At 48.7% G+C, this 27,468-nt stretch overlaps 2 protein-coding genes across 2 annotated transcripts in view; one reads left to right on the plus strand and one right to left on the minus strand.

Moving 5' to 3' along the window:
* Positions 1-2,281: 2,281 nt before the first annotated feature.
* znf710a (zinc finger protein 710a) lies at positions 2,282-9,776 on the plus strand. Its single transcript, XM_061221260.1, has 4 exons — positions 2,282-2,738; positions 5,463-6,899; positions 8,534-8,725; positions 9,065-9,776. Exons 1-4 carry the CDS (start codon positions 2,694-2,696, stop codon positions 9,287-9,289), a joined length of 1,899 nt encoding a protein of 632 aa, XP_061077244.1. The 5' UTR covers positions 2,282-2,693; the 3' UTR covers positions 9,290-9,776.
* A 2,429-nt stretch (positions 9,777-12,205) lies between these two features.
* idh2 (isocitrate dehydrogenase (NADP(+)) 2) overlaps positions 12,206-27,468 on the minus strand; it is a 28,510-nt gene continuing 13,247 nt past the window's right edge. Inside the window, 8 exon segments of the mRNA XM_061222189.1 lie at positions 12,206-12,604; positions 14,663-14,755; positions 15,214-15,311; positions 16,694-16,806; positions 17,946-18,097; positions 18,684-18,757; positions 18,759-18,825; positions 24,446-24,447. Coding sequence (XP_061078173.1) covers positions 12,520-12,604; positions 14,663-14,755; positions 15,214-15,311; positions 16,694-16,806; positions 17,946-18,097; positions 18,684-18,757; positions 18,759-18,825; positions 24,446-24,447 — 684 coding nt within the window. The 3' untranslated portion in view covers positions 12,206-12,519.

A 27,468-nucleotide genomic window follows, 5' to 3' on the forward strand; every position in this document is an offset into this window, starting at 1 on the left:
GACGGAACACTTCCCTCTCTCTCTCTCTCTCTTTCGATTCGTCTCTCGCTCGCTCGGAACCCTGGTGTGAGAGGCAGAGGGGATTGTGGGAAGAGGGAGGTGCCGGCCGTTCGGCATGTGCTCCCTCTCTCTCTCCGTCTCGGCCCGGTTCGATTCGAACGTTTGGCCTAACCGACGGACGGAAGGTAGTTTTTGAAGATGCAAACCTGGAAGAGTGCCAGATTTTTTTTTTGGGGGGGTTGTTTTTGGTTTTTCTTCTTTTGCTGTTTTCCCCCTCTCTTTGCTTTCCCTCTCTTCTTTTCCCCACAGGCGAGCTCTGAGTGTTGTTTTATGTATGTGTCCCTTGTCGGCTCTTCCGTGTTGTTTCTTTGTCTTTCGCTTCTTATCTCTGTTTCTCTTCTCACTCTTTCTGCTTTTCCCTTTACCTCAACTTCCTGATATCTCTCCCCCTCGCTCTCCCTCCCTCCTTCCCTCCCCCTCTCTCACTCCCTCCCTCCCTCCCTCCCTCCCTTCACACTGTTGCTTTCTCTAGGCTTTTCTTTGCCTTCATAAAGGGGAAAATGCGAGTCGCTCCTTCTCACGAAGCGTTTTTGCGTTTTGGCCGCGGCCTGCCTCCGTTTGCCGTCGTGTCGTCCCTGGCTCGGTAGAAAGGGGCAGACCCGGTTTTCTGAGGCAGTAGCAGTGGCTACAGGGGTCCTGCTCCTGAGGTACGGAGCTACAGTACCTGCATTACATGCGCGTCGTTCCTGGCAGGCGGATCACCTGACCAGAGTCCAGCGTTCAGCAGCCAGGTGCCTCCGACACGCTTTCTGAGAAGCAGCCTGAAAGAAATCTGGAAGTTCAATAGTTAATTTCCCTTGTGCTTTTTTTCCCCTTTCCTCTCTTTCTCTCCCTCCCTCCCTCCCTCTCTCTCTATCTCCCTTCCTCTCTCCCTTCCTCTTTCTCACCCCCCCTCTCTCTCTCCCAGCGCTCCCCCTCTTTCACTTGCTGATGGACTCTTCTTTTTATTTTCACACTCCCCCATCCCCCTTTTCTTCCCTCCCTCCCCTTCTCTCTTTCACTGCATTCTCTTTTACCATCCCTTCTCTCTTCCCATCCCCCTCTCTAGCACTCTCCCTCCCTCCCTCTCCTTCTTTTTCTCTCTTTCTGACCTCTTCCTTTCTTGTACTCTTGTTCTCCCTCCCCCATTCTCTCCCTTCCTCTCTTCCTCCTCTGCTGCATTCTCTTCTTCCCTCCCCCTCTGTCTCCCTCCATTCTCTCCCAGCCTCTCTCCCTTCTCCCTCCCTCTTCCTCTCATTCTCTCGTTCTCTCTCTCCCCCATGTCTGTCTCCTTCCAGACAGCTTTTCTCTCTCCCCCTCCCTCTCTCTCTTTCTCTCTCTCTCTCTCTTGCTCTCCCTCGCTCTCATTTTCTTCCTTTTGTCACTCATGTCTTGTTTCAGATTTCAGACCTTTCGGTCCCCCACTGTGTAATTCATTTTTAATTTGAGGAAAACACTGCTCATGCTTAAATGAAATATTTGGAGTGTCTGGGGCGCGAACATTGTAGCTGAGGACAGTCTGTCCGACTGTTCCCCAACAACAGACACACCTCCCCACCCCTCACTATGCTCAATACTCGCTGCAAACTTCAAACTGTGTGTGTGTGTGTGTGTGTGTGTGTGTGTGTGTTGGTGTGAGTGATGAGATGGAAAAAGGAAGGCTGTGCCTGTGAGAGCTATCAGATAGTGTGTGTGTGTGTGTGTGTGTGCGTACGTGTGTACCTGTGTGTTTGTTTCTGTTTTTTGTAATGAGATTCCGTGTATGAGAAATGGACTGAATTGTGTGTTGCATGGTATGAAATTGTGTGTGTGTGAAAGAGTGAGAGCGAGCGAGAGAGAGAGAGGGAGAGGGAAAGAGAGGGGGGGAGGGAGGGAGAGAGAGAGGGAGACTGAGAGAAATGAGGTGATACTAAGAGAGATAGGTTGACACTAAATTGTGTGTGTGTGAGACAAAAAGAGCATGTGTGTATGCGTGAGAGCGAGTGCATGTGTGAGTGAGAGACTGTGTGTGTGTGTGTGTGTGTGTGTGTGTGTGTGTGTGTGTGTGTGTGTGTGTGTGTGCGTGAGAGCGAGTGCATGTGTGAGTGAGAGACTGTGTAAGAGAGAGAGAGACTGTGTTTGTGTGTGAGAGAGAGAGGGAGAGACTGTGTGTGTGTGTGTGTGTGTGTGTGTGTGTGTGTGTGTGTGTGTGTGTGTGTAAGAGAGAGACTGTGGGAGAGGGAGAGAAAGAGAGGGAGATTGTGTTTGTGAGAGATAGAGAGACTGTCTGAGAGAGGGGGGAGAGAGAGTGTGCGTGTGAGAGGGAAAGCGTGTGTGTGTGTGTGTGTGTGTGTGTGTGTGTGTGTGTGTAAGAGAGAGACTGGGAGAGGGAGAGAAAGAGAGGGAGATTGTGTGAGAGCGAGAGAGGGACAGAGAGAGAGAGTGAGAGAGAGAGAGAGTGTGTGTGTGAGAGAGAGGGAGAGAGAGAGTGTGTATGTGCGTGTGAGAGGGAAAGAGTGTGTGTGTGTGTGTGTGTGTGTGTGTGTTTGTGGAGAGGCACAGTCAGTTGTGATAACAGCAGCGGTGGGAGGGGGATGAGTCTGTAGCACCGCCCCCTTCTACCTCAGATATAAATAGGAGCAGCATTTTTTTCCCCTGCTCATTTCTCATGAAGGATGAGATCCCTGAAACATCTGAAACACCACACCAGGACCAATGTGGTGAGTCCCCTCCGCTCCTGCTCTCTCTGTTTACCCTGCTGTCTCAGGTGGACCCCGGCTGTCCACTGCTTTTTAATCATTAGCACTCTTTATTTGTTATTTTTTGAATGAAAGACATGGCACTGCAGCATGTATGTTGTACTGATAAAAGCAGCTGGTGACTTTCTTTTTCACTCTTTCTCTCTTTCTGTCTCTACCTCTCTCTCTCTTTCTGTCACACCTTTCTTTATTTTCACAGAACCTTTTCACTGCCTGTTCTTAACCCACTCCTTTCTCTCTTGCTCTCTCTCTTTGGAACTATCTGGCTTTTATGTTTCTCCTCTCATTTGTTTTTCTGTCTCATTTTGTCGCTGCTTTTCTCCTTTTCTCTTTCCTGCTTCCTCCTCTCTCTCTTTCTCTTTCTCTCTCTCGAACACACACACTGACACACACACATTCTCTCCCTCCCCCTCCCTCTCCTTTTCCTTTTTCTCTCTCCCTCTCACTCACTCAATCTCTCCCTCCTCCCTTCCTCTCTCTCCTGCTCCCCAGCTCTCCCTTTGCTTTCTCTTTCTGTCTCTCTCACTTACGCTCTCTCTCCCTTTCCTCTCTCACCCCCCCTCTCTCTCCCTCTCCTTGCTCTCAGCCCCCTCTTTCTCCCTCTCTCTTTCTCTCTCTCAGCCCCCCCTCTCTCTTTCTCTCTCTGACTACTTTGAAACCAGTAATTATAAATGACATGGAGTATCAGGGCAACCAGGTTCTCCCCCCCCCCCCCCCCTCTCTCACACTCTATCTCTTTATCTCTCTCACTCTCCCACACTATATCTCTCTATCTCTCTCACTCTCCTTTCTCCCTCTCCTTCCCTCCCTCTCTGCCCTCCCTCCCCTTGCGTTACTGTGCAAGGTGCTAGTTCATGTGGTTCATTCATTATCAGTAGATAAAAAGACTGGAGTTTGGCTCTGCCAGGTTTTCCCATAAGGACTTTTTTGGGTTTGGAAAGTATCTGAGCGCGGCGAGGTTACGCCGCTGACCTCACTCTGAGGGGCGCTGCAGAGAGGTGAGCCGCAGGTCTGCCCCCTACGATGCGCTGACACGGCCACCGTGCCCCCTATGGGGCTGCAGTTAACACTCGCCTGTTTGTTTACCTTATCCAGGGCACTCTATCTAGCATATAATTATTATTAAGCGTGAATCACATTACCGGTTCAAATGGATATTTACACTAGTGGAGGCTTTTAGAGCTGGTGCAGGTGTAGGGAGGGTCGTGTTCAGGTTGGAGCTGCTACAGCTGTTGTGAGGACATTGGTGTTCAGCTCTATGAGATTACAGCTGTTGTGAGGACATTGGTGTTCAGATCTATGAGATTACAGCTGTTGTGAGGACATTGGTGTTCAGCTCTATGAGATTACAGCTGTTGTGAGGACATTGGTGTTCAGCTCTATGAGATTACAGCTGTTGTGAGGACATTGGTGTTCAGCTCTATGAGATTACAGCTGTTGTGAGGACATTGGTGTTCAGCTCTATGAGATTACAGCTGTTGTGAGGACATTGGTGTTCAGCTCTATGAGATTACAGCTGTTGTGAGGACATTGGTGTTCAGCTCTATGAGATTACAGCTGTTGTGAGGACATTGGTGTTCAGGTGTGTGAGTTTGAGCTGCTATGGCTGTTGGCATTGTAATGGTGTTCAGGTATATATACAGGCTAAGGTGTATATTTAGCATATAATTATTATTAAGCGTGAATCAGTTCAAATGGATATTTACTCTAGTGGAGGCTTTTAGAGCTGGTACAGGTGTAGGGAGGACGTTGTACTGGTGTATATGAGCAGTTGGCGTGGATGCACCAAGCTCATTGGCTCATTGGCATTTTCTTGGTGCATGCTGGGAAACAGCTAATCGGGCAGGTGGAGGTGAGTTCTCACTGCCGCATTAGCATGGTAGCCACGGTAGCCTGGGTGGGCTTCCTGTTTCAGACCCGGCCCTGACTCGCCTCCGGACTTCATTTGGTGGTGTTTAAGGGAGGAGGACGTTTGGTAGGCGGCCATCCGTGGCGTTCTCTGACATGGAGCAGGACCGAGGCACAGCCACCATATGAGGCTCAAGCCTTGCTGTCCGGTATCTTTCCGTTCACTGTTTATTCTATTATGTGTGGGCAGTGCGGCTGAAAACCTCTGCTGTTGGTCATTCCAGAGGCTTTGTTTGACCTGTTCTGTAGTTTCTTCTATGACCTTTTTGTACATTGCTTTTTGATAAAAAATGTCTGCTACATAAAATGTAATGCAAGGTAATGATAGAGTTCATTATTGTGCATAGTGTGTATTAATGCACTCTTGATTTGGAGACGGACAAGGTCTTGACCTCTGTGCGTGTCTGTGTCTGGGTTTTTCCCCATCCATAAAAAGCCTGTTCACTTAAGCATTGTAGAAGCTGTACATTTCGGTCACTTACCTAGTAATACCGAATACCAAAGACAAACTAATTCATTATTTAGCTGACGCTTTTATCCAAAGTGACTAACAGTTGATTAGACTAAGCAGGGGACGATCCCCCCGGAGCAATGCACGGTTCATGGCCTTGCTCAAGTGCCCAGCAGCTGCACAGGTCCTATTGTGCCTACACTGGGGCTTGAACCACCAACATCCGGGTTCCAGTTGTGCACCTTAACGACCAGGCTGCTCAACCTTTGTGCATATTTGACCTGCTGTACTTGACAGGAATGGTTGTCGTCTCCGTGTCCCTGCAGGAGGAGGAGGACGGCGGGCGTCTTGTCGGATGCTACCCTAAGCTGATGGAGGGTCAGGCGGATGCCGGCACGCAGACCGAGCCGGTGGTGGTGCTGTCCCTGGCCCAGGCCGCCGTGCTGGGCCTCATCTCCCAGAACGAGGTGTTCGGAGCCACCATCGCCCCCAACGGCTTCTACACGGGGGAGGCGCGGGACAGCCTCCCCGGCCCGGGCGAGGATGTGAAGTACGAGTACGCCAGCCAGCTCATCGGCGCCAACGGCGACTACCTGGGCGAGGGCCTGGAGGACGAGGAGGAGGGAGAGGAGGGTGGGGAGCGGAGGCGAGCGGGGCCCCTGGGGCGGGGCCGGAAGGGGGAGGCGAAGGAGCCGGCGGAGAGGGCCTCGCCGGCCGAGGGGCTCGGGAGAGTCGGCCACGGCTCCTGTGCCCATCTCCACAGCAACCCGCCCCTGGGAGAGGGGCCCTATAGCGTGGCCCTCAAGCAGGAGCAGCCCCCGCACGGCTGCCCCGACTGCGAACGGGAGGCCCGCGCCCAGGAGGGGCGGGGCCAGGGCGCGGAGGGGCAGGAAGGGGAGGGCGCGGAGGTGGCGGGCAGCCCGCTCAGGCCCGAGGAGGGCGGCGACAGCCCCGAAATGAGCCGCTACTTCGAGTCCAGCGAGGTGGGCTACGAGTCCGGGGAGGCGGCCGGGCCGACGGACTACGAGGAGGGCGGGGCCGCGCTGCTGTGGGGGGACGGCGGGGGGGTCGGGGCCGGCGCGGACGGGCCGCTAGTCGGCCGGCGGACGCAGCAGATCGACCGCCTCGACATCAACGTTCAGATCGACGAGTCGTACTGCGTGGACGTGGGCGAGGGCCTCCGGCGCTGGAAGTGCCGCATGTGCGAGAAGTCCTACACCTCCAAGTACAACCTGGTCACCCACATCCTGGGCCACAACGGCATCAAGCCGCACGAGTGCCCCCGCTGCGGCAAGCTCTTCAAGCAGCCCAGCCACCTGCAGACGCACCTGCTCACGCACCAGGGCACCCGGCCGCACAAGTGCGCCGTCTGCAAGAAGGCCTTCACCCAGACCAGCCACCTGAAGCGCCACATGCTGCAGCACACCGACGTCAAGCCCTACAGCTGCCGCTTCTGCCGCCGCGGCTTCGCCTACCCAAGCGAGCTGCGGGCGCACGAGACCAAGCACGAGAGCGGCCGCTGCCACGTGTGTCCGCAGTGCGGCATGGAGCTGCCCAGCCTGGCGCACCTCAAGCGCCACCAGACCACGCACCAGGGCCCCTCGGCCTTCCAGTGCCCCGAGTGCGCCAAGTCCTTCGCCTACCGCAGCCAGCTGCAGAACCACCTGATGAAGCACCAGAACGTGCGGCCCTACGTCTGCTCGGCCTGCGGCATGGAGTTCGTCCAGATCCACCACCTCAAGCAGCACGCGCTCACGCACAAGGTACTGACCGAGCAGGCCCTCCGCCGCCGGGTACTGAGTTGTCATTGGCTGTCATTGGCTGCCTTTGACCCCGTGCTCTGTCCCACTCTCACCTCCACGGCCCGCTCTCCCCCGGCCCTAAAACGCTTGTCTGAGGCAGTGTTGTCTCAACTTGAGTCCCCGGGACCCACTTGTCAGAAGGTTTGTGTTATAACCAGGAACTCACATACCGGATTTAAGTAATCGAGGTGTATGTTTTGGTGTTGTGTTTGGTTCAGTCATTAAATCCGCTATGTGAGTAGCTGGTTACAACGAAAACCTTCTGGCAAGCGGGTCCCAAAGACTGGAGTTGAGAAACACCGGTCAAAGGCTTCCCTCTCTGTTTGAGCCCCTCGTTTAGCAGTTCAGGAGGGTTGGATGGTTCACTTTAGGGAAGGCCGCACTGTACGTTGCGAAACAGACGGCCAGAACTAACCCCCCCCCCCCCCACGCCTTTCTTGGTCTGAGCAGCAGCACAAAATCCCGTTTCCTCTTCCTGTCTTACAAAGTCCCATTTCCTCTTCCTGTCTCTCTGGGCCCAGCAGGGGGGCCCTTTTCCTGTGCATGTGCTTTGTGTTGTGAAGTGTATCGTTTATGATCGTTATCGACTTCGGCGGTCACGCGCTCGACGCTGCGGGCGTCGGAGGGAGCGCGTCGATCGATGAGTCTGCAGGGATTTTTAGGCTGCGTGCGGTCACCAGTTCCTGTTAGAAAACAGAAAGGCTAGGAGACGATCTGCGGGGTTTTTTTTTTTTTTTTGCTTTTTCTTGTGTCGTGAGAACTTCCCTAATTGTGTGGCCGCCGATCTTGCTGTGCTCCCCCTGGCGTCTGCGTTGCTGAAACTACGGCAGCGGACACCAGGGGGAGCTACAGAGCCAGAGATGAGGGAGGCTGTGAGCCGCAGTGGGAGTGAGCCCCGGCCTTCCTGCTGTGTGTGAGTGTGAGTGTGTGTGTGTGTGTGTGTGTGTGTGTGTGTGTGTGTGTGCGTGCGTGCGCGTGTGCATGTGTGTGAGTCCATGTGTGCGTCCGTCTGCGTGTGTGTGTGTGTGTGTGCGTCCGTCTGCGAGTGTGTGTGTGTGTGCGTCCGTCTGCGTGTGTGTGTGTGCGCGTCCGTCTGTGAGTGTGTGTGTGTGTGTGTGTGTGTGTGCGTCCGTCTGCGTGTGTGTGTGTGTGAGCGTCCGTCTGCGTGTGTGTGTGCGCGCGTCCGTCTGCGAGTGTGTGTGTGTGTGTGTGTGTGTGTGTGCGCGTCCGTCTGCGAGTCTGTGTGTGTGTGTGCGTGCTCATGTTCCTGTTCCTGTGTGCGTGCATGCATGTTCGTGTGTGTGCTTGCGTGTGCTCATGTTTGTGTGTGTGCGCACGTGTGTGCGTCCCAGTCCCAGACTACGCTATTATAATACGTATCTGTGGGTTACTATGGATGGATGTGGATTGCTACGGATGCGTCATTTCAACCGCCACCTCCTTTCACTCCCATTAAATACGGCCTATGGGATCACGGGTTTAAAAAAATAATTTGCCATTTTATGCGATTGTTCAGAATTGAATTGGAGAGAAATTACTCAGATCTCCATTGTTCTCTCTTTCTCTCTCTCTCTCTCTCTCTCTTCCCGTCTCAGGGGATGAAAGAGTTCAAATGTGACGTGTGCGCACGGGAGTTCACCCTGTCGGCCAACCTGAAGAGGCACATGCTGATCCACACCAGCGTCCGGCCCTACCAGTGCCACGTCTGCTTCAAGACCTTCGTCCAGAAGCAGACCCTGAAGACCCACATGATCGTCCACCTGCCCGTCAAGCCCTTCAAGTGCAAGGTGAGCGAGACGCCATTTGCGTCCGCAAAGGGCGGACTTGTGTTCACCGAGGCAGGGCTCTATGCTAACATCTTTTCCTAGGAGCACATGCTCTTCAGTTGAAAGATTTGGGAGCACACATGCTTTACAATTAGTAAATTATTATTCCAGTTGGCACACATCAATTTTGTGAAGCAAGTGCTCCTAAGATGGCAGCATTGTAGAGCCTTATGAGGCCTCGTTATCCAGACATGTTGTATTTGATATACTTCCTTCGCGGGGTGTTCACCCGCACGTTTAGGTAAACGTATTCACCGTCTGCGTGCGTGTGTGTGTGTGTGTCCTTCTCCTGGGCCGCAGGTGTGTGGAAAGTCCTTCAACCGGATGTACAATCTCCTGGGGCACATGCACCTGCACGCGGGCAGCAAGCCCTTCAAGTGTCCGTACTGCTCCAGCAAGTTCAACCTGAAGGGCAACCTGAGCCGTCACATGAAGGTCAAGCACGGCATCGCCGACCTGTCGCTGGAAGGCCACGCCGAGGAAGCCTCGCAGCGGCCCGCCCTCGCCTACGGGACGAGACGTTAGCCCCGGGCATCGACTCGCCGAGCCTCCCGAAGGCCCCGGCCCCACTCTCGACGGCCTGATTCCCAATCAGGTCGTCTAATCCAATTCCGGTTTGAACTAGCTGAACCCCTCCCCCCCCTCTGTCGCCGCCACAGCTGATGGGTGATGGGTGATGAACAACATGGCTGCCATGAGCCTCCCAGGTCGAACACTACAGTGGTGGATGTTGAGATGACTCACCCAAGCTTCCCGCCACAAATCCAATGTAAAATGATAAAGGTCTGAGATCCTTGAAGACAATGGAAGGCTGTATATATAACGTGTAGTTTTCTATTGGCTCTGCCTGCCCTTCATCCATAATTTCAGCTATACCCGTCCTTCCTGTTTGTCACTGTGAGGAACGTTCGCCTCAGTTCTCCGCCAGCAGTGTTCTGTGTGCAGTCTATCGTTGGATTAGGGACGGCTGTCTTTGTCCTCAGAGAGAGAGAGAGGGAGGGGAGGGAGTGTGTCATTCTGAAATATCCACCTGAAGGACGTTTCTGCTTTTGTAACTAATATCTACTGCAAAAAACATATTGGTGAACTTGCTGGAGATTGTTGTTGAGGAGGTAGGGATTGGTGCAGTTGCTAGTTTTTATTTGAGGGGGACAGGGTTTGGTTGTTCTGGCAACTAATTAGCCTACAGTTGTTAAACCACCACAAGCAAACTGAGCCATGTTGGACCAAATCCCCAAAAGTTATTGTTGTTTAGACCCAGTGCATACGCTTAAGGAAAGGCTAGAGGGAGACTCCCCTTCCACAGATCCTCAGAAGCCCAGGCTTCACAGACAGGGCTGCGATGCAGAGCCAGAGCCGGAATGGCTCCTAATCGCATCTTCCTGCCTGTGATGTCGCTGCACACCCGGGAGCTCTGGGAACGTCGGATCAAAGCTGCCGCGGTGTCCTGTGTCGGCCAGCGCGTGAAACGCGGTCTTCTGACACCTGTACCAAGTGCACTGTGGGCTTTTGGAAGCGTTCGCAATTTATTTGCCCCCACCTTTTTACACCCCGTTTTTGTCTCGTACGGCGCATAGAGGAAAGCAAATGCACTCGACAGGATGGGATGTTGAAAGACAATTTGTGGATAGCAAATTGTTCCCAGCCCCGGTGCTGGAGTGTCACAGCACTGTGTGTACCACTGCTTTAATTGTTTAGTGAAAGGCTCTCATGTGCCTCTCCAGGACCGGGACTGGTGATAGTTTTGACTAATCTTGACTCCACACTTTTATTAAGTAGCCTGTGTACTCTGGGCTTCTAATGAAGAATATCGATCAACAAGTTTGACATCTTGGTTGGAATCAAACCATAGAATGCAGATGGTAATTTTAAAGAAAGCAGTCTGTTACCCATGGTGCTGGAATCCTACACTTGGCTTTAAAAACCCATCCGCTGAGCTGGTATTACCCAGTTAAGAAAGCTAGCTGTTTATCTGTGAAATGTGGAGGAGGATATGTCTTTATACAGCAATGCCTGCTGAAACTTAGCGCTATCCGAAAGGGTAGAGAAGTCAAACAGCCATTTGGATGTCACCTAGATGCTGGTTAAGGGTGGGTTATGGTGAGTGGTTCTTCTGTGCTACTCCCCAAGTTCACATTGTTCAAGTTGTGTTGGAGTAAAGCAAGACTGAGTTCCTGTGTACAAATTGCCAAAATGTTTCTTCTATCAAACTTACTGTGCAGAATGTGTGCTTACATCATATAGCTTGACGTGTTGATTTGTCAAACCATTTTTTTTTCTGCCCAGCTAGTTTCCTTGTATCAAAGCAACAAAGTGTCTTTACTGTGGGTGTTAGACCCTGTTAAAGGCTCTAGAAAACCTGACACTGTACTGCATATGCACTTATGTCCACTGTCCTGACACACAACCTCCATGGACCAAAGAGCTTAAAAACTACTGAACTCCGTTACAAAAACCTGTAGCTATACCATGTCAAACTTTACTGTTCACACGTCTGAATGGCTGGCTCTCTGCCTGGTTTTCCCGTAGGTCCCTTGCGTGCCCCGTGGCCCCCTACAGGCAGGGGGGCAGCATTACGCTCTGACCCCGTTACTTCCTTTTGTAATTACTTCAGCCGTGCCAGACCTTGGAACCGTCTGATCTCCAGGGGGGAGAATGTGAAGGAGTGCTCTCTGGCACCACCTGCTGTATAGGAGGGGTCCCTGCAGAGGAGGAGCGGCTGCCAGGATACTGCAAAACCGTACCTGGGAGAGCAGGGGCCTCTGCTGCAATGCAGGTGATGGGAGACTTAATTTACAGCACTCCTCTATCAAAAGGCTTTCAGGAAGAGAAAGGGGAGGGAAGGGTGGAGGAGTAAATTCTTAGCGTTGCTCATCAGTCTCCACAGACTGGGCTTTTTATTATTATTATTATTTTTCTTTTCATGGGTGAACCTGAATGTGAATTGCCTCAAAGTAAAGGCTTGAACACTAACTGCCTTGGCTGTGAGACTGCACCCCTGCTGAGTACACTGGATTCTATAAGGGGCCAAAGACCCAGTGAGAATGAGGCTGGGCTGGGTTAGAGTGGGGGTGGATTTCAAATATTTTTGCTACAGAAAGACTCGTTTTCTCTTTCGCTTAGCTTTACAAAGAAGCGCCAGCCAACGGCCTCTTTCTCTTGGAATGTTGATATTGTGCAGTTAAATAAAAAGCTTATTTTGCAAGTCCTCCCGTTTTCATTTTTTCCCCATCACGACGTGGTGGAGCTGCATTTTTGGACTTGAGGCTAGAGCTCAGTTCTTTTGTTTTCTGTTCAGCGTTTCTGTGAATATACTGTGCAGAGTTCCATGTAAAATGTTGTGTATCTGACAATATTTGTAAATAAATTTATTTACCTTTAACAAAGTAACCTACTTTTGTTTCCACTTTGTTTTGGAAATACACTTTAATTGCAGAAAGGTGAGGATCAAATAACAGTATTTATTAGTCATCTTCTGAAATGGTTTCTTCAAGTTGAGGTGCATGACTATTAAATTACGTACAGTACAGTACTTCATAACAAAATATAACTTTGGAGTGAAGATTATGAGTGGGAGCGGATGGGGGATTGATATCATTCATTATCTGACCATACTAACTAAAGGGCATGTACAGACTTCTATATTAAAACTTATTTCCCTTCATACAAGGTGCATTGTGATTATCTTGACCTATTTAAGTTAAAAATGAGGTACAAAATGGAGAGCGCTGTTCCGGTCCTCTCCGTCTCATCCTTCATTTGCCGAGGGCTTTGTCCAGGTTGTTCTTGATGGCGTCTAGAAAGTCTGTGGTGTTGACGTAGTGCTCGTTCAGCTTGCAGCTGCAAGTGCGACAGAGAGTGAGAAGTCGGGGGGTTACGCCTCAATGCGCGCAAACAGGATGAGTCCCTTTCACAGTTTCACAGAAATGCTGGCTATGGGGACAAGGTGCTCCCGGAGCCGGAATGGCTCCTAAGAGCCGACATGGCTGCCTCTTCCTGCCCGTGATGTCATCACCCAGCAGGGAGTCCCCTTCAGAAATGGGAGCCCTAGAACACTGGAGCCACCCGCCTTGAAGCTTTCCTTTAAAGGACCTTTTGTTTCACACCATGACAATGTTACACTCCCACCCGCCATCTGCATCTATTCAATGGTGTAAGATCGACATCAAGCCTCTACCAAGCTGCTCGCACAGCCATGTTGCTCCCTCTCCTCTGTGCTCATTCTTCTAGATCTCTCTGCTGCCTTTGACACTGTGGATCACTCCATCCTCCTATCATCCCTGTCAGCAACGGGGATCTGTGGCACAGCCCTGAACTGGATCGGGTCCTACCTCTGGCTGCTCCTTCCAGGTTTCCTGGGCTGGTACGGTATCGACACCTCGGCCCCTTGCCACAGGAGTTCCCCAGGGCTCAGTCCTTGGCCCGCTTCTTTTCTCCCTTTACACTCGTTCCCTTGGCCCTGTTATCACTGCACATGGTCTTTCCTACGACTGCTATGCGGACGATACCCAACTCTTCATCTCATTCCCACCATCTGACACACAGGTTTCAGCCCATATCTCTGCTTGCCTGAGCGACATCCAGAGCTGGATGGACAACCACCATCTAAAACTCAACCCAGGCAAGACTGAAATTATATTCATTCCTACTATTACCTCTCCCCATCTGGATCTCTCCATTTCCCAAGAGGATACCTCACTGGCGCCATCACCCTGTGCAAGGGCGTGGTGATGGACAGCAGACTGTCCCTCTCCGAGAACATTGCGGAGGTGACTTGGTCATGCAGGTTCTTCCTATACAACATCCAGAGAATCCGCCCCTTTCTCACCCCCTACTCGACCCAGCTCCTGGTCCAAGTGATGGTTTTGTCCCGCCTGAACTACTGCAACTCCCTCTTGGCTGGCCTCCCAGCGTCTGCCATCAGACCCCTCCAACTTATCCAGAATGCAGCAGCTCGTCTGGTCTTCAACCTTCCCAAACACTCGCATGTCACCCCCCTGCTTACTTCCCTCCACTGCCTGTCATGGCTCGCATCAAATTCAAAACATTGGTGCTAGCCTTCCAAGCAGTTAAGGGGTCAGCTCCAGCTTACCTCCAAAAAATCATCAGACCCTACACCCCTGCCGGACCTCTTCGTTCGGCCACCACAGGCCGCTTGGCACCTCCCCCTCTCAGAACCTCCACCTCACGCTCACGACTACCATCTGTTCTGGCTCCACGGTGGTGGAATAAACTCCCCGTGGAGGTCAGAACAGCAGAATCTCTTGGCATCTTCAAGCACAGACTGAAAACGCACCTCTTCAAGCTGCACCTTTCCCTGTCCCTCCCTACCTTCCTGTAAACCCTAATTGTTGTCTTTACCTGTGATATTTACTTGTCTATTAGGATATTTTTATTTGGCTAGGTAAGCATTGTTTGGCTAGGTAAGCGGTTCATACATTGTTCATGCATTTGTGTGTTGCGGAACTACGATTAAAATAAATTAATAATTCAGATGATCAAATAGGCCCTAGTCCTTATCTTCATTGTGCAGGTAGCAGGTGAAATTGTACTTCCCTCTTGGGTCTTTCAGCGCACTTATCCCTGGTTATGGGTATGCACTTTGCACTTTGTTGTACGTTGCTCTGGATAAGAGCGTCTGCCAAATGCCATTAATGTAAATGTAATGCAATGTTGCTGATGGTTCCAGGGGAACAGCCAGTCCCAAGACTGCCATAAGGCACCCTCAACCGTATACCTTTTCAACCCATCAAAAGGACTGTAATTTTGAGGCCCAACTAAATCTCAACTCAATTTTCTCAACCAAAGCCAAAACCCCTTGTGATTTGGGTGGAGCCACTTCATATTGTGCTCGAGACCGAAAGGGTTAAGATATGACGGGCAGGCTGAGATGCTCACTTGGCCAGGCCGTGGATGCAGCCCGCGAGGTCCTTGGTCATGACGCCACTCTCCACCGTCTCGACGCACACCCTCTCCAGAGTCTGAGAGAACCTGCAGAACAGCAGCACAGACCAGGCTCGTTCACATCGCCCACGCACGTACGCAAAACGGCCTGCCAATGTTCAAATATCTGCCGACGGTAACGCACTACTAGACTGGTTCAAATTGTGAAACCCGAATGGATAAACTTCTGTGCTTCTAGGACTCTTTAGTCCTTTGGACAAAAAGCTGCTGCTCTCTCAAGCTCCGATGCTCACAGCGTCTTTATTTAAAACGAATCGACGTTTCGGCAAGTAGCAAGCGCCTTCGTCAGGTTATCCACCTGAATGAATTCAACCGAATTTCTTCTCAAATAACGAAGATATTTTCTGCATCGAAGCTTGAGACTGCAGTACCTCCGTAAGCCACGTGTGTCTTATGCTCGCTAAATACATAATACATTAAACATCTGATGTCGTAACACTGAGCGTGGAGGCTTGTCGTGTCGCAGGGAGGCTGGGCTCCATTACTTGATGAGGTCGGGGTTCCCGTCCAGCTTGCCGCGGTGCTCCAGGCCCCGGGTCCAGGCGAAGATGCTGGCGATGGGGTTGGTGCTGGTCGGCCTTCCCTAAACATTGAGAGAGAGCCGTTACACACAACTGCATCTAAAAGCCACTTTATAAAACTTATCACCGTCCGTTCCCATGTGTGTTCTGAGGACCTAATCAAACATTTAATTAATTTCTTTTTCTGGCTGACTGGCTGGCTTATATGCCTAAAATAAATTAGGTTCTCAGTGTGAAACTGCTGCAAGTCGCATGTTCTGGACATTTACTAATTTTTTTAAACAAATTCAATTATTCAAATGGTTTATTTCCCATATAGTGACATATTTAGTGTGGTAGTATTTCTGTGGCAACTGTAATAAGGCCTACAAGGTGAGCCCTTGAACATAGCACTTCCCCACTAGATGGGGCCATTTTACGAATAGCAAGAGGTGAGCAAACGCAGCTTCCCTTTTCCAAAATGGGTTTTGACAGAATACATCATCAGTCATGTGGTTTTTGATCTAATTCAGCTCCACTTAAGGAATCACACAAAGGCAGTTCTCAGGGGTTTTGCAGCACAGCAGTTCTGCTTAGCAGCCCAGCGTCAGGTGTTTAGCTTTGACACCCTGACACACACACACACAAAACCTGAGGCTGAACAGAAGTAGTCATACACCCACTACCGATGATTTTTGCAGGGAGGGAATGCCAACTGCTCAGTGATTGGGCAGGTGAATCACCTGCTAATTTTGACTTATCAGGCCTTAAACACAACTAAGCGTGCATCCCTTGTGTGTGTGTGTCCTGTACGGCCCGTGTGTGTGTGTATGTGTGTGTGCGTATATGTGTGTGCGTATATGTATATGTGTGTGTGCGTGTACATATGTGTGTGCGTGTACATATGTGTGTGCGTGTACATATGTGTGTGTGTGTGCGTGTGTGTGTGTGTGTGCGCGTGTGTGGGTGTATATATGTGTGTGTGCGTATATGTGTGTGCGTATATGTATATGTGTGTGTGCGTATATGTGTGTGCGTATATGTGTGTGTGCGTGTGTGTGTATATATGTATGTGTGCGTGTATGTGTGTGTGCGTATGTGTGTGTGTGTGTGTGTGTGTATATATGTGTGTGCGTGTACATATGTGTGTGTGTGCGTGTGTGTGTGTGTGTGTGTGTGTGTGCGCGCGTGTGGGTGTATATATGTGTGAGTGCGTGTGTGTGTATATATGTGTGTGTGCGTATATGTGTGAGTGCGTGTGTGTGTATATATATGTGTGTGTGTGTGTGTATATGTGTTTTCATGTGTATTTTGCTAGTTTCTGGATGTGATGCTTTGACTTATGGTAGAACCTATGCACTTGTAAGTTGCTTTGGATTAAAAGCGTCTGCCAAATTACTAAAATGTAAATGTAAATGTGTGCGCGTGTGTGTGTGTGTACTGTACTAGAGCAGAGGACACAGACCTTCTGGTGCTCGCGGTAGTGCCTGGTGACGGTTCCGTGCGCCGCCTCTGCCTCGATGGTCTTGCCGTCGGGACACACCAGTACTGAGGTCATCAGCCCCAGTGAGCCGAACCCTGTGGACACCCACCGCACCATAAGCAACACACAGTACAGGGCGACTCCCAATGAAGACAGCCTGCAGCCTACTGGCTAAGGTACATGAGTGGGACCTGGAAGGGTTGACCCCGATAAGATCCACACAGCTGTTGGGCCCTTGAGCAAGGCCCTCCGGGGGGGATTGTCCCCCATTTAGTCCAATGTTTAGTCTAATGAAGTCTTCAACAAGTCAACTTTGAATAAAAAGCTTAATAATGCAAGTAATGTAAGACCAGAATGGGTAAAGCTATGAGCTGTAAATCAGAGGCACATATAAACCAATCAGGAGATTCTGATTTCCATAACAAAGCATCCTCAGTGAGTTTAAAGGTTTAAAGCAGTCATTGATGGGGAATGGAAGCTCCCACAATTTTGTGATTCCATAAGACTTACTAACAATAAAATCACAGTGAAACTCAAGAGCAGCACTAGCTTCCACGATAGGACATACACGAGTGAAACACATTTTTTGGGGTGAATTTTTGAAGAGGGGGGAAGAATGTGTGAAAGGACATTGATTGGAGGGGAATGGAAAACTGACACACCCGCTGCCAGTACACGATGTGGATGGAATAAATCTGTGGTGTGACAAATTACAATTTATCATGTGCTGAAACTGAGAAAATGAAACCGAGAAAACATTCCTTTTTGATTACATGAACCTTACATGGGTGCAGCCACGTGCTGATAATACCTGAATGACTTGAACCGTGAATATAGTGCATGTGCTATGAGCAACAACGTTATTGAATTGGCGCCCAGGAATTTTGCAATCGACAGCATACAATGGCTCTACAATGTCAAACCTCCCACCACAAAGAAAGCACCGCGTCATGACATCCGTGTGCATACCAGCGCCCTCTATGGGAGCGGTGTCGCTGTGCATCTGAAGCAACTACCGTGTTCACAAAACATAACTATGATGTATGGTCTCACAAAAGCAGAGGCAACGGGTGCTTCAGCCTCCTTCGAACAAAGAAAGGGTGGCGACCTCATTTGGTTTCAAATGGCGCATTTCTAAATAATGAACAGAATGGCGACATCCGAGGGAGGTACGGTAATGCGAGTCGAGCGATCCCAGAAGCGGTCGTCCTCCGCGCGTCCGCACGCCCCTCACCTTGAGCCAAAATGTCCGACTGCACGTCTCCGTCGTAGTTCTTGCAGGCCCACACGAAGGCGCCGGATGACTTCAGAACCTGGGCCACCATGTCGTCGATCAGCCTGTGCTCGTACCATATCTTCAGCTTGTCGAACTCGGGTTTGTAGTTCCTGCAGAGCAAGGCGGGCGGTCAGGCATTCGCTAAATAAACACGCACACAGCCGGACAGATAACGGTCAAACCTTGACGAAGCAGCGAGGATAGGCACCAGAGTTCTGTAACGAAAACAGCCTCCTCCTTTACTGAACTCGCAGCTGTGCTTCTGGAGTCACGCTGGCGCACCTGCACTTGCTGGCCGGTGTATCAGTGCTAAAACCTACTGCCTTCACTAGCCGGAGCCATTACAAACAGTTCGAGTTCATCGAAGAGCTTAACTCACCTCTCTTAAGCCCAGTTCACGTGCTAAACCGTTACGCTAAACTGTCCAAGAGTTGCAACACTGTGAACCACCGGTCTCAGAACATCTTCACATTGCAGGTGATTCAACTTGGCAAGTTTTAGAGCGTTGCAGAGCCACCAGTTGCACTATTCACGTTCCAATCTTTTTGTTTTGAACTGGCTTTAGCCTTTAGGTGTACCTACAAGTGGGAGTGAGCTTAATGTGGCGAACACGTCTACAGTTCGGTACCCCCCAGTGAGTGTTGCTGTGTCTCAGAAGGGATTGACTAGGCTTGTGCTACACCCATGCGCTGCAGCAGAATCATACTTCTGAAGATGTCCTCAAAGATGTCCTTGAATCGGCCATCGTAGGCCTTCAGGATGGTGTTCTTGTGCTCATGTAGACGGCCACTTCTTCTGATTGGCGTACTGGAAGCAGCTGTGGCGAATCCTTGATGGACTGGAGGGAACACACAGTGAGGCACGTGGAACACGGAACACAGAACACGGAACACAGAATCAAGTCAAAGTCAAAGAGTTCTGCAGATATGAAAAGAAATCTTGTAAAAAGGATTTCATCTCAGCAGGGAAGGGGTTAACTCCTTAGGTCCGAGACTTTCTCCCCCTTTTTGCACTCAGTATTTTAACTCGCTGTGATCTTTCTAGTACTGCCACTCATTCCCAACCCCCCCCCCCACTTCTGTTGCCACCTGGATTTGCAGTTACTAGTTGTCAACTCAAACATGAACTGTTGATAGCTAAGTGTGACATCAGATTGTCATGTGACTGATCCCCAGCAGGTATTTTTAGAAGCAACATTTCCATGAGGCAAAGAAACAGCCCCTACGGTTAAAACAAGTGAGAAGAACGGTGTCCAGATTTACGAACTCAAAAAGGTTTCAGATGAGCAGATACTTTGACCTGCCAGAGTTTTTAACATTTAATTACATTCCTGTGATGGTCCCTTCACTGTGACATGATTTTATATTAAATGTACTTCTCAGCTAAAAGTAGCCAGTGTGAACCATTTCTGAACTCAGCATTTCCTATACATCAGTGGGGGAGGAAACTGCTTACATGCATTTGGATAGCAAATATAAATTTGGTTTGAATTTGGCATCTCTAAAACTACATAAACCTTCAGATTACTTTCAATTTTGTATGTGTAAGTATATGGTATATGTAGTCATACTAGTACAGAATCTAAAGAATCCATGCCTACAGCAAAAAGAAAAAAAGAAAAAAGAAATGCTTTCACTTTCAAGTGATACAGTGGATACTGTGAAAAGCTTGAGAATTAGCTACGTGGTCACAGGACTGTTGAACTAGACAACCAAATCAATTGTCTGACTGAGATTTCAAAGCAGTTAATGCAAGTGTTGAAGACAAATGGTAATTCTCTCTTCAGATAGAAAACATTTAGCTTATCCTGGTGATATTTAAGATTTTCACAGGTGATCAGACAATTTAATTCTCTTTCTAGCTACTGTGTTACACCTTTGTTCAACAAAATATCATACTGTTCAGAATTTAAATTCCAAGTGTCACAGTTTCTACAGTCTGAGTTCTAGGGTTCTATGGTTCCAGAAATTGTAGAAATTGCAGTTGGGTACAACAGTTACTGCAGTGCAGGCCACAAGGAGCTTGAAAACATCCACCACCTATGAATTAAAGGCCTGTAGAGTTGAAGCAATTTTCTGGGAGAGACCACTGAATCATACTTATTCCTCTCCATGATGTTGGTAGTTTCTTTTATTAGATATTAGTCACAGTAAAAACTATTTTTTTCTCTTTCTCACAGTAATGGCTTACAAACACCTACTCTATAAATGTAACATTTTTATACGCGGTTAAAGTTGAAAAAAATCTGAACATGGAGAAATAAAGAAAAAAAAAAAGAAAAAGAAAAGACATTTAACCTTGGTGTTTGTGTAACTGCAGGTTTGGGGGGCGAGTCTCGCTCACCTCATCGGTGTTGTACATGCCCATCCCGCAGCCCCCCCGCGGGAAGTCGTACACCTCCCACTCCTTTCCCGGGCTTCCGTCCGTCGGGGTGAACACCATCATGAATTTGCCCGGCTTGTCCACCACGAAGTCTGTCGCTCTGTACTGTACCACGACACAACAAAATGGTGGCATTTATAAAGCGCCTTTATCCAAAGCGCTGTACAATTGATGCTTCTCATTCACCCATTCATACACACACTCACACTCACACACCGACGGCGATTGGCTGCCATGTGCAAGGCACCGACCAGCTCGTCAGGAGCATTTAGGGGTTAGGCGTCTTGCTCAGGGACACTTCGACACAGCCCGGGCGGGGGATCGAACCGACAACCCCCCGACTGCCAGACGACCGCTCTTACTGCCTGAGCCATGTCGCCCCAACAAGAGTCGGCGGTTCGAACGGGAAAGCCCACTGGGAGTCATCCACTTTCAGCAAACGCAAAGTAGCGTATTCGAATGAGCGGAGAAAAACGCACCTGGTCACCGAAGGCGTGTCTGCCGATTGTGATGGCCTGCGTCCAACCAGGGACGAGACGAGGAATGTTCTTGCAGATGATCGGCTCGCGGAAGACCGTGCCTCCCAGGATGTTCCTTATAGTTCCGTTGGGGCTTTTCCACATCTTCTTCAACTTGAATTCTTTAGGGAAACAAGAGAGGCCACACGCAGTGTCAGATCATGAAGCGCATGCAAGCTCCCTGTTCTTGGCCAACAGCATTCCTAATGGGGTCGCAGGCTCAGCCAGCCTAGGGGTTTAGAAGATTAATTTGTAGTTTAATTAGAATTCTGTTGGCTGCTTCCATTAATCATTAATCATCCGAAGGTGCCCCCGAGTTGTTTCCACATGCTTCAAATGAACTGCTGCTTGGAACGTTGGAGAGCTTCAGATAGGGAGGGGGGGGCTTTAACTTTCCAAAACTGACATTCCAAAATCCATGCGGTGATTGGACAGTGAATCAGTTTGGATCACCTCACCAATAAGAGCCAATATTGGCCCTGCAATACCAATGTGCACAACTGCAGCATTCAACTCCGAAGTAAACTGGTCATTTTGTACTTTCGTAGTTCATTTTTATTTATTTATTTATTTTTATTGTTGACAGTGTGGCTGTCGCTGAATTCTTGGGACAAAATCCCAACCTGCTCGACGACAACAGCTTCTCATCCCACCTCTTAGTTCAGCTAATTCAGAAAAGCTGAACGAGACGTCGGAAGAACCGGTTTGTTTGAAGTTTATGAAAGCCTATATAGCACGCTAGCGCTTAAGACTGCTTTGTGTGCTTCTCCCAAAACACCCTGTCCCTTTCTCCCCACTACCAGAAACGGAACCTAAAATTCAGAGCCCATCCCCATCCCGCCCCCCCAGGCAGCAGGCACATACCTTCCACTCTGGCTTCATCGGGAGTGATGGTGGCACATTTGACCGCAACGCTGTACTTCTTGGTTGCCAGGGCGGAGTCGATGGTGACCTGGTCGTCGGTCTGGTCGCGGTACGGGAGACCCAGGTCATAGTACTTCAGCTCCACGTCAACGTTGGAGAGAATGAGCTGGGAACACAAAAAACCAACAGTCGTGTGACTCACTTGGAACCGAAGGATTATGACTCAAGAAACGGAAAAATATGACTGATCTTGTATATCCCACTACAGGATGCAGAATAGTGGAGCGCGCTGAATGTAACCACAATGGAGACCAACTGTGCTAAAAACTGGCACTCAGATCCTGAGAGCTGCGTGTTGAATTGAAATAGACAGAAAAATGGACCTTGAGTATATTTATATGAAGGGAAATTCCAGTCATTACTTCCATCGCACTGGTTGAGCTACAGCCTTGCTTCTGCAACCCAAAATAGTCAGTCAGCCATGTGTACTCTACTGCATTCAAAAAGAACTAGGATAATGTTTAACTACCTATATATGTGAAAATGTTACTAGTCTACTGACTGGGCTGTCCCTAAACTCACCGTAACAAGTGGTAATATTTTTTGTTTTATTAATTTTCTTTTGTATTCAGTAACTTTATATAATTTATCAGGGTCAATGTTACCATGTACCAACTAGCCATTGAGATTAATTACAATTTTTATCCAAGTAACCAGTGTTGGGAAGAAATGAAATACTGTTACTGTAATGCGATTACGTAACCTTGATTACATAATCAGATCACCAAAGAAATTAAGTTCATGTAGGGCTAATCAGTGCAGGATAATTCTACATATGCTGCATGACCTGATTTGTTACTTTGCAACTCACTCACTCACTCACTCACTCACTCACTCACTCACTCACTCACTCACTCACTCACTCACTCACTCACTCACTCACTCACTCACTCACTCACTCACTCACTCACTCACTCACTCACTCACTCACTCACTCACTCACTCACTCACTCACTCACTCACTCACTCACTCACTCACTCACTCACTCACTCACTCACTCACTCACTCACTCACTCACGAAGACATATTGCACCCACACATTCAAAGACAAAATTACTATCATTTTGCTACCCAATTCTGGAATATGTGTGGCCAATGAAACTGGACTTAATCCAAGCCAAATTAAATATTATACCTTTTACTAGTAATACAGCATGTTAGCTACATTTTTTGTCATGCAATTTGAAAAGTAATACAGTAGGCTACCGATTACAGAGTAATCTGCCGGGTAAACAGCAAACATTACACAAGCATTAACCCAGTTAATGGAGCAAGTTAATTGAGAAATGATTATTTGAACTTCAAAGTACATTCAATTTGAAGCATAAACGGTTGTTGGGATTACAGTGACCACACACTGATCATGTCCACTGGTCACTAGAGGGTCCTAGTGGCAAATTGAAGTAATCATCCAATCAATCTTTGTTTTTGTTTTTTTCCCAAATGGAAAAGAAAACTTCTTGGTCTATTTATTACTGGATATTTTTGTAGATTTGTGTACGACCTTTTGAGCAATGTTCTGTCATTTATGCTAACATTACATTTGCTATTTAGGTCAATTACATGAACTAAATTCCAACAAGCAACATGAAGCAAGGCGAGTGCTGGTGTTTTCCTCCACTGTCATTGAACACTTATTATTACTCAACGTTGCTGAAACTGGCCCAGCTGCACAACAGAGAAATAAATAAATAAATTAGGCTTGAGCCCAAGATCAAGGTACGTGCAGTCCAAAAAAATAACACTACAAACTAAACATTTGTTTTATTCGAACAGAGGGTACCTTGCGAGCTTGCGTAACCAAAGCAAGCTAACGTCACGCCACGGCTTTCAGGTTAGCTCTCCATCCTCCTGTGTGGATATCTAGCCTAGCTATGTGCCAAGAGTTTTTTATGTATTCTTTCGATTCCGATAGTAAGTGTCCTTACGAGTGCTGGTATGCTTCGGTACACTTCAGAGTTCATTCTGCTACTGCCGTCAGCAGTTACACAATTAATGAATGCAAGTGAGCCAGCACCTGTTGCAGCCATGCATGCCAAACTTATAACACCCCCACCACCATGTTTCACAGGTTTGCTCTTGCCATCACCATCACTCTGATACAAGTGAAGTCTTGGTCTCATCTGTCCACAAGACCTTTTTCCAGAGCTCTGTGGGCTCTTTGAGGCACGTCTACAAGTCCCATTACGTTTGCTAATCTCACCAGTGCCCTTTCTTCTTAATGATGTTCCAAACAGTTCATTTTATGTCTATGTCTATGCCTGTCTATGTCTATGTCTATGTCTATGTCTATGTCTATGTCTCTGCCTGTCACTTCCAATGTGCTGGAGCACAGAGCCAAAAGGACATGAATTGTACAACTGTCCAAATACTTATGGACTGCACTGCACACAGGACGACTACCCAGAGCACAGTGTCAGTGTTAATAGGTCTGTGTTCGCTGGCTAATTTCAAGTTGTTCAGCAAGCAGGAGAGAGAAACTACACAAAAAGTTCAGCCTTCGTGTTGTACGTATAAACGTGCAAGATGGCGGCGCGCTCCCAGCACTGACCTCCCACTCCACAAATCCCCTCATTCTTCTCCCTACCCCCATCCACCACTCTTCTGCCGAAAGTCCCATCCTCCACTCTAACCTCTCCCAGTCCCACTCTCACTTCAGCTTCACCACCCCCACCCCCTCTGTATGGGTCCTGCTCACTCCCACCCCCAAACATCACTCTGGCCACTTTAGCCCTGCTCAGCAGCCCTACCCCCCTCTCCTCACCTTCTCCTTGATGAACTCCCAGATGATGCGGGTCATCTCGTCTCCGTCCATCTCCACCACCGGCTGGGCCACCTTGATACGCTTGTCGGCATCTGCGGAGACCCCAGAAACGCTCGTCTCACATTTCACCACTGCAAGCGCCTGGAGTTAAAATTTAAACTGACAATGCACTCAAATCCTGCGAAAGCCACCTTAATGGGACCCCACTCGAAAATTTGAAAGGTTGGATAAACCGGTGTGGTCGCTGGCACACATTTCAAAACTTGAATATGCAAAAATTAATTTGTTAAAAGAATGGTTTAGAAAAAGCTTTTGTACTGTATGAGCAAAATAGTTTGAGATGGATTTCAATAGGATTTATTTCACTTTGGAAATTGCAATCGTATGAATATTAGACAACAATAAATAAAATAAAATAAATTGTCTGAATTCAGCAGAAATGGTTCAGAATTAGTCTACATGAAATGCAACAAACTGCCAAAAGATTGCTGGCCATCACAGTATATTCATAGTGAATTATTGTACCATTTGGAAATTGCGGATTTCGGATTTCTGCAATTAGTAAAACGAAATGAAAGATTTTTAGATGCGATCAAAGAAATTCTTGCTGCAAGGGAGGTGCAGTAGTCAGTCTGCACCAAGTGCTATGTTAATGTACTGTATTTGCATAAAGGCTACCACTTCAACAGACTGTAAATCATGATTTGAAATTGGCATTAACAAAAATGAGGCCGTTGGATAATCTGGTAGGTCACATATGCGGGAGCCTTATGTGGGAGTTTGCTGTAGTCAAGTTCTTTTTTTGAGCCAAGAATAATATCAGAGCAGAGCCAGAAATGCATTTTCCAAATGGCAGTCAAAGAACTGAGAGTAGAGGACACGCATAGGTGAGAACAGACAGACGCCTTTGATCATTTCACTCGATCCTGGCATTTATGGACATTTACCTTTGGTCTGGAATAGAGAAATTCCAGGTCTGCAGAAGGGACACACGGAGCCAACAAAGAAATAGCAACAACCAAGGCCGACGGTCAAACCGCTTTGCGTTGCCTCCAGCTGCCCGTATAAAATGGAGCTGGAACGCACAGGAAAGACTAGGCTACAGCTGACGGCCGACAGCTATGTGCATTCTGCGCATGCGTGAGAGGAAATGACTCTCCATACCAGGAGACCGATCGCTTCTTGTCACCAGTGTTATAAGGCCACACATTTTACGCTTTCTTTTTCCTACGTTTTGCTTCCTGTACTCCATTCATTCTGAAGAGCGTGTAGCTTTTCCTCTTTGAAGTGTCGTTTGCTTGCCTCGCTCACTTCCGTTTCGTTTCTCCTGCACTGGATTGGTGAGCTGAGCAGCGAATCAGAGAGCTCTCCTCAACATGCCGACTCAGTTGAAAAGCTGCTGATAAGATCTGGCCGGCACCAGCGGTGTGGGACACACCGCCGAAACTACGGGCGACATTAGGCCACCGGCGCTCAAAGGAGGCCCAACTACAGCCCGCGGCCGACGGTCGGCTCGGTGTGTCCAGGCGTTTATATACAGGCCTGAGTGGAGTTTTAAATCCCCCTACACAGGGTCACAGTTGCATGGAGGTCATTAGGATAAAGAGGCATTGAGGCAGTGGGGGTGGGGTGAGGGAAGCAGTGGGAGGGGGAGGGGCGATGTGTTAAGATTGGCAGAGGCGGGAGTTGAAAGGTGATGCTGGTGAATGTTTGTTTGTTGGGGAAGGAGGTGGGTTCTGCAGTAGTGGGGAGATGGTGGTTTAGTGACAGTGATGGTAGGGGTGGTGTGGTGGAGGTAGGGGGGTTTTCGGGGGTGGTGAGGTGGTAATGGTGAGTTTTTGGGGGTGGGGTGGGAGGGTGCACTGGGTTAGGGGTTGCTTCTTGTTCCAAGCAGCTGCTCTTTGACAGGACTTCCTCTGGTTAAGCAGTCCTGAAATCCGAAGTCTGCTTTTTAAAAAGTCCAGTTCAGATAAACTGCTAGAGCACACCAATAAGACTGTAAGACTGGTCTTGTATGACTCAAAGAAAAAAATATTTTACTGAATATTACTGTGTAAACACTTGCATTACCAGAACAACCTATGAGTGAGTTGAGTGGATTCGTCTCACCATTAACCCTGGACACAGTGGACTACTAACAAGGACTACAGCAGGCATCAGCAGATGTTCTAGTATAAATGTGCTAAATTGCTCTCCTTGGATGATCACTTTGTGACCTAAACTGGCCTTCTGGCAGCACCATAAGTTGCCGTCTTGCGATGTGCTGCTCATCCCCAAAGAAATGCCTTCCCCGCCTTCGCTTTCAAACATGATCATTTTACATTTCCTACAAAAAGTCAAGTTCTAATTGGACACAGCCTACGTGATGACTGCAGTAGAATCATTGCCATTTCAGAAAACCGCAAAGGGCGCAATTTAGCTTTAGAAGTGAACACTGTTGTTCTCCATGTTTATCAACTCCTTCTCATTTTGTTTCACCATACTGTGCTATGACATTACCCTCAAAGAACCCCAAGCCAGAGCACATGCCGTTTGTTTGTGCACAGCGAAACCGATGATGTGTAATAAAGAATAGGCAAAAATATGCAGACGTTGGGATGGTCCATCTCAAATGTTACCTACAAGTTAAGGACAAGTGTTCTTATTGTCACATAAATGCTTAGGGCTGCTTGTCATGGTTTTCTGCACCCATCCCGAGTCACCCCGGGGCACTTTAAACCCAAATAATAGAAGAAATCGGTCCTTAAAACGGCATTGTGTAACTGCATGCAGTGGAGATCAATTATCCTTTCTCCGTGGTTTCAGTTCAGTTCACCCTCCACCCGTTTGGGGGGACCTTGGTATTTAGTTACAGCTGATAAGCAGTAACTGTGGGAGCGACTCATAGGCCAT

Source organism: Conger conger, chromosome 15 (genome assembly GCF_963514075.1).
Source record: "Conger conger chromosome 15, fConCon1.1, whole genome shotgun sequence".
Taxonomy (NCBI): domain Eukaryota; kingdom Metazoa; phylum Chordata; class Actinopteri; order Anguilliformes; family Congridae; genus Conger; species Conger conger.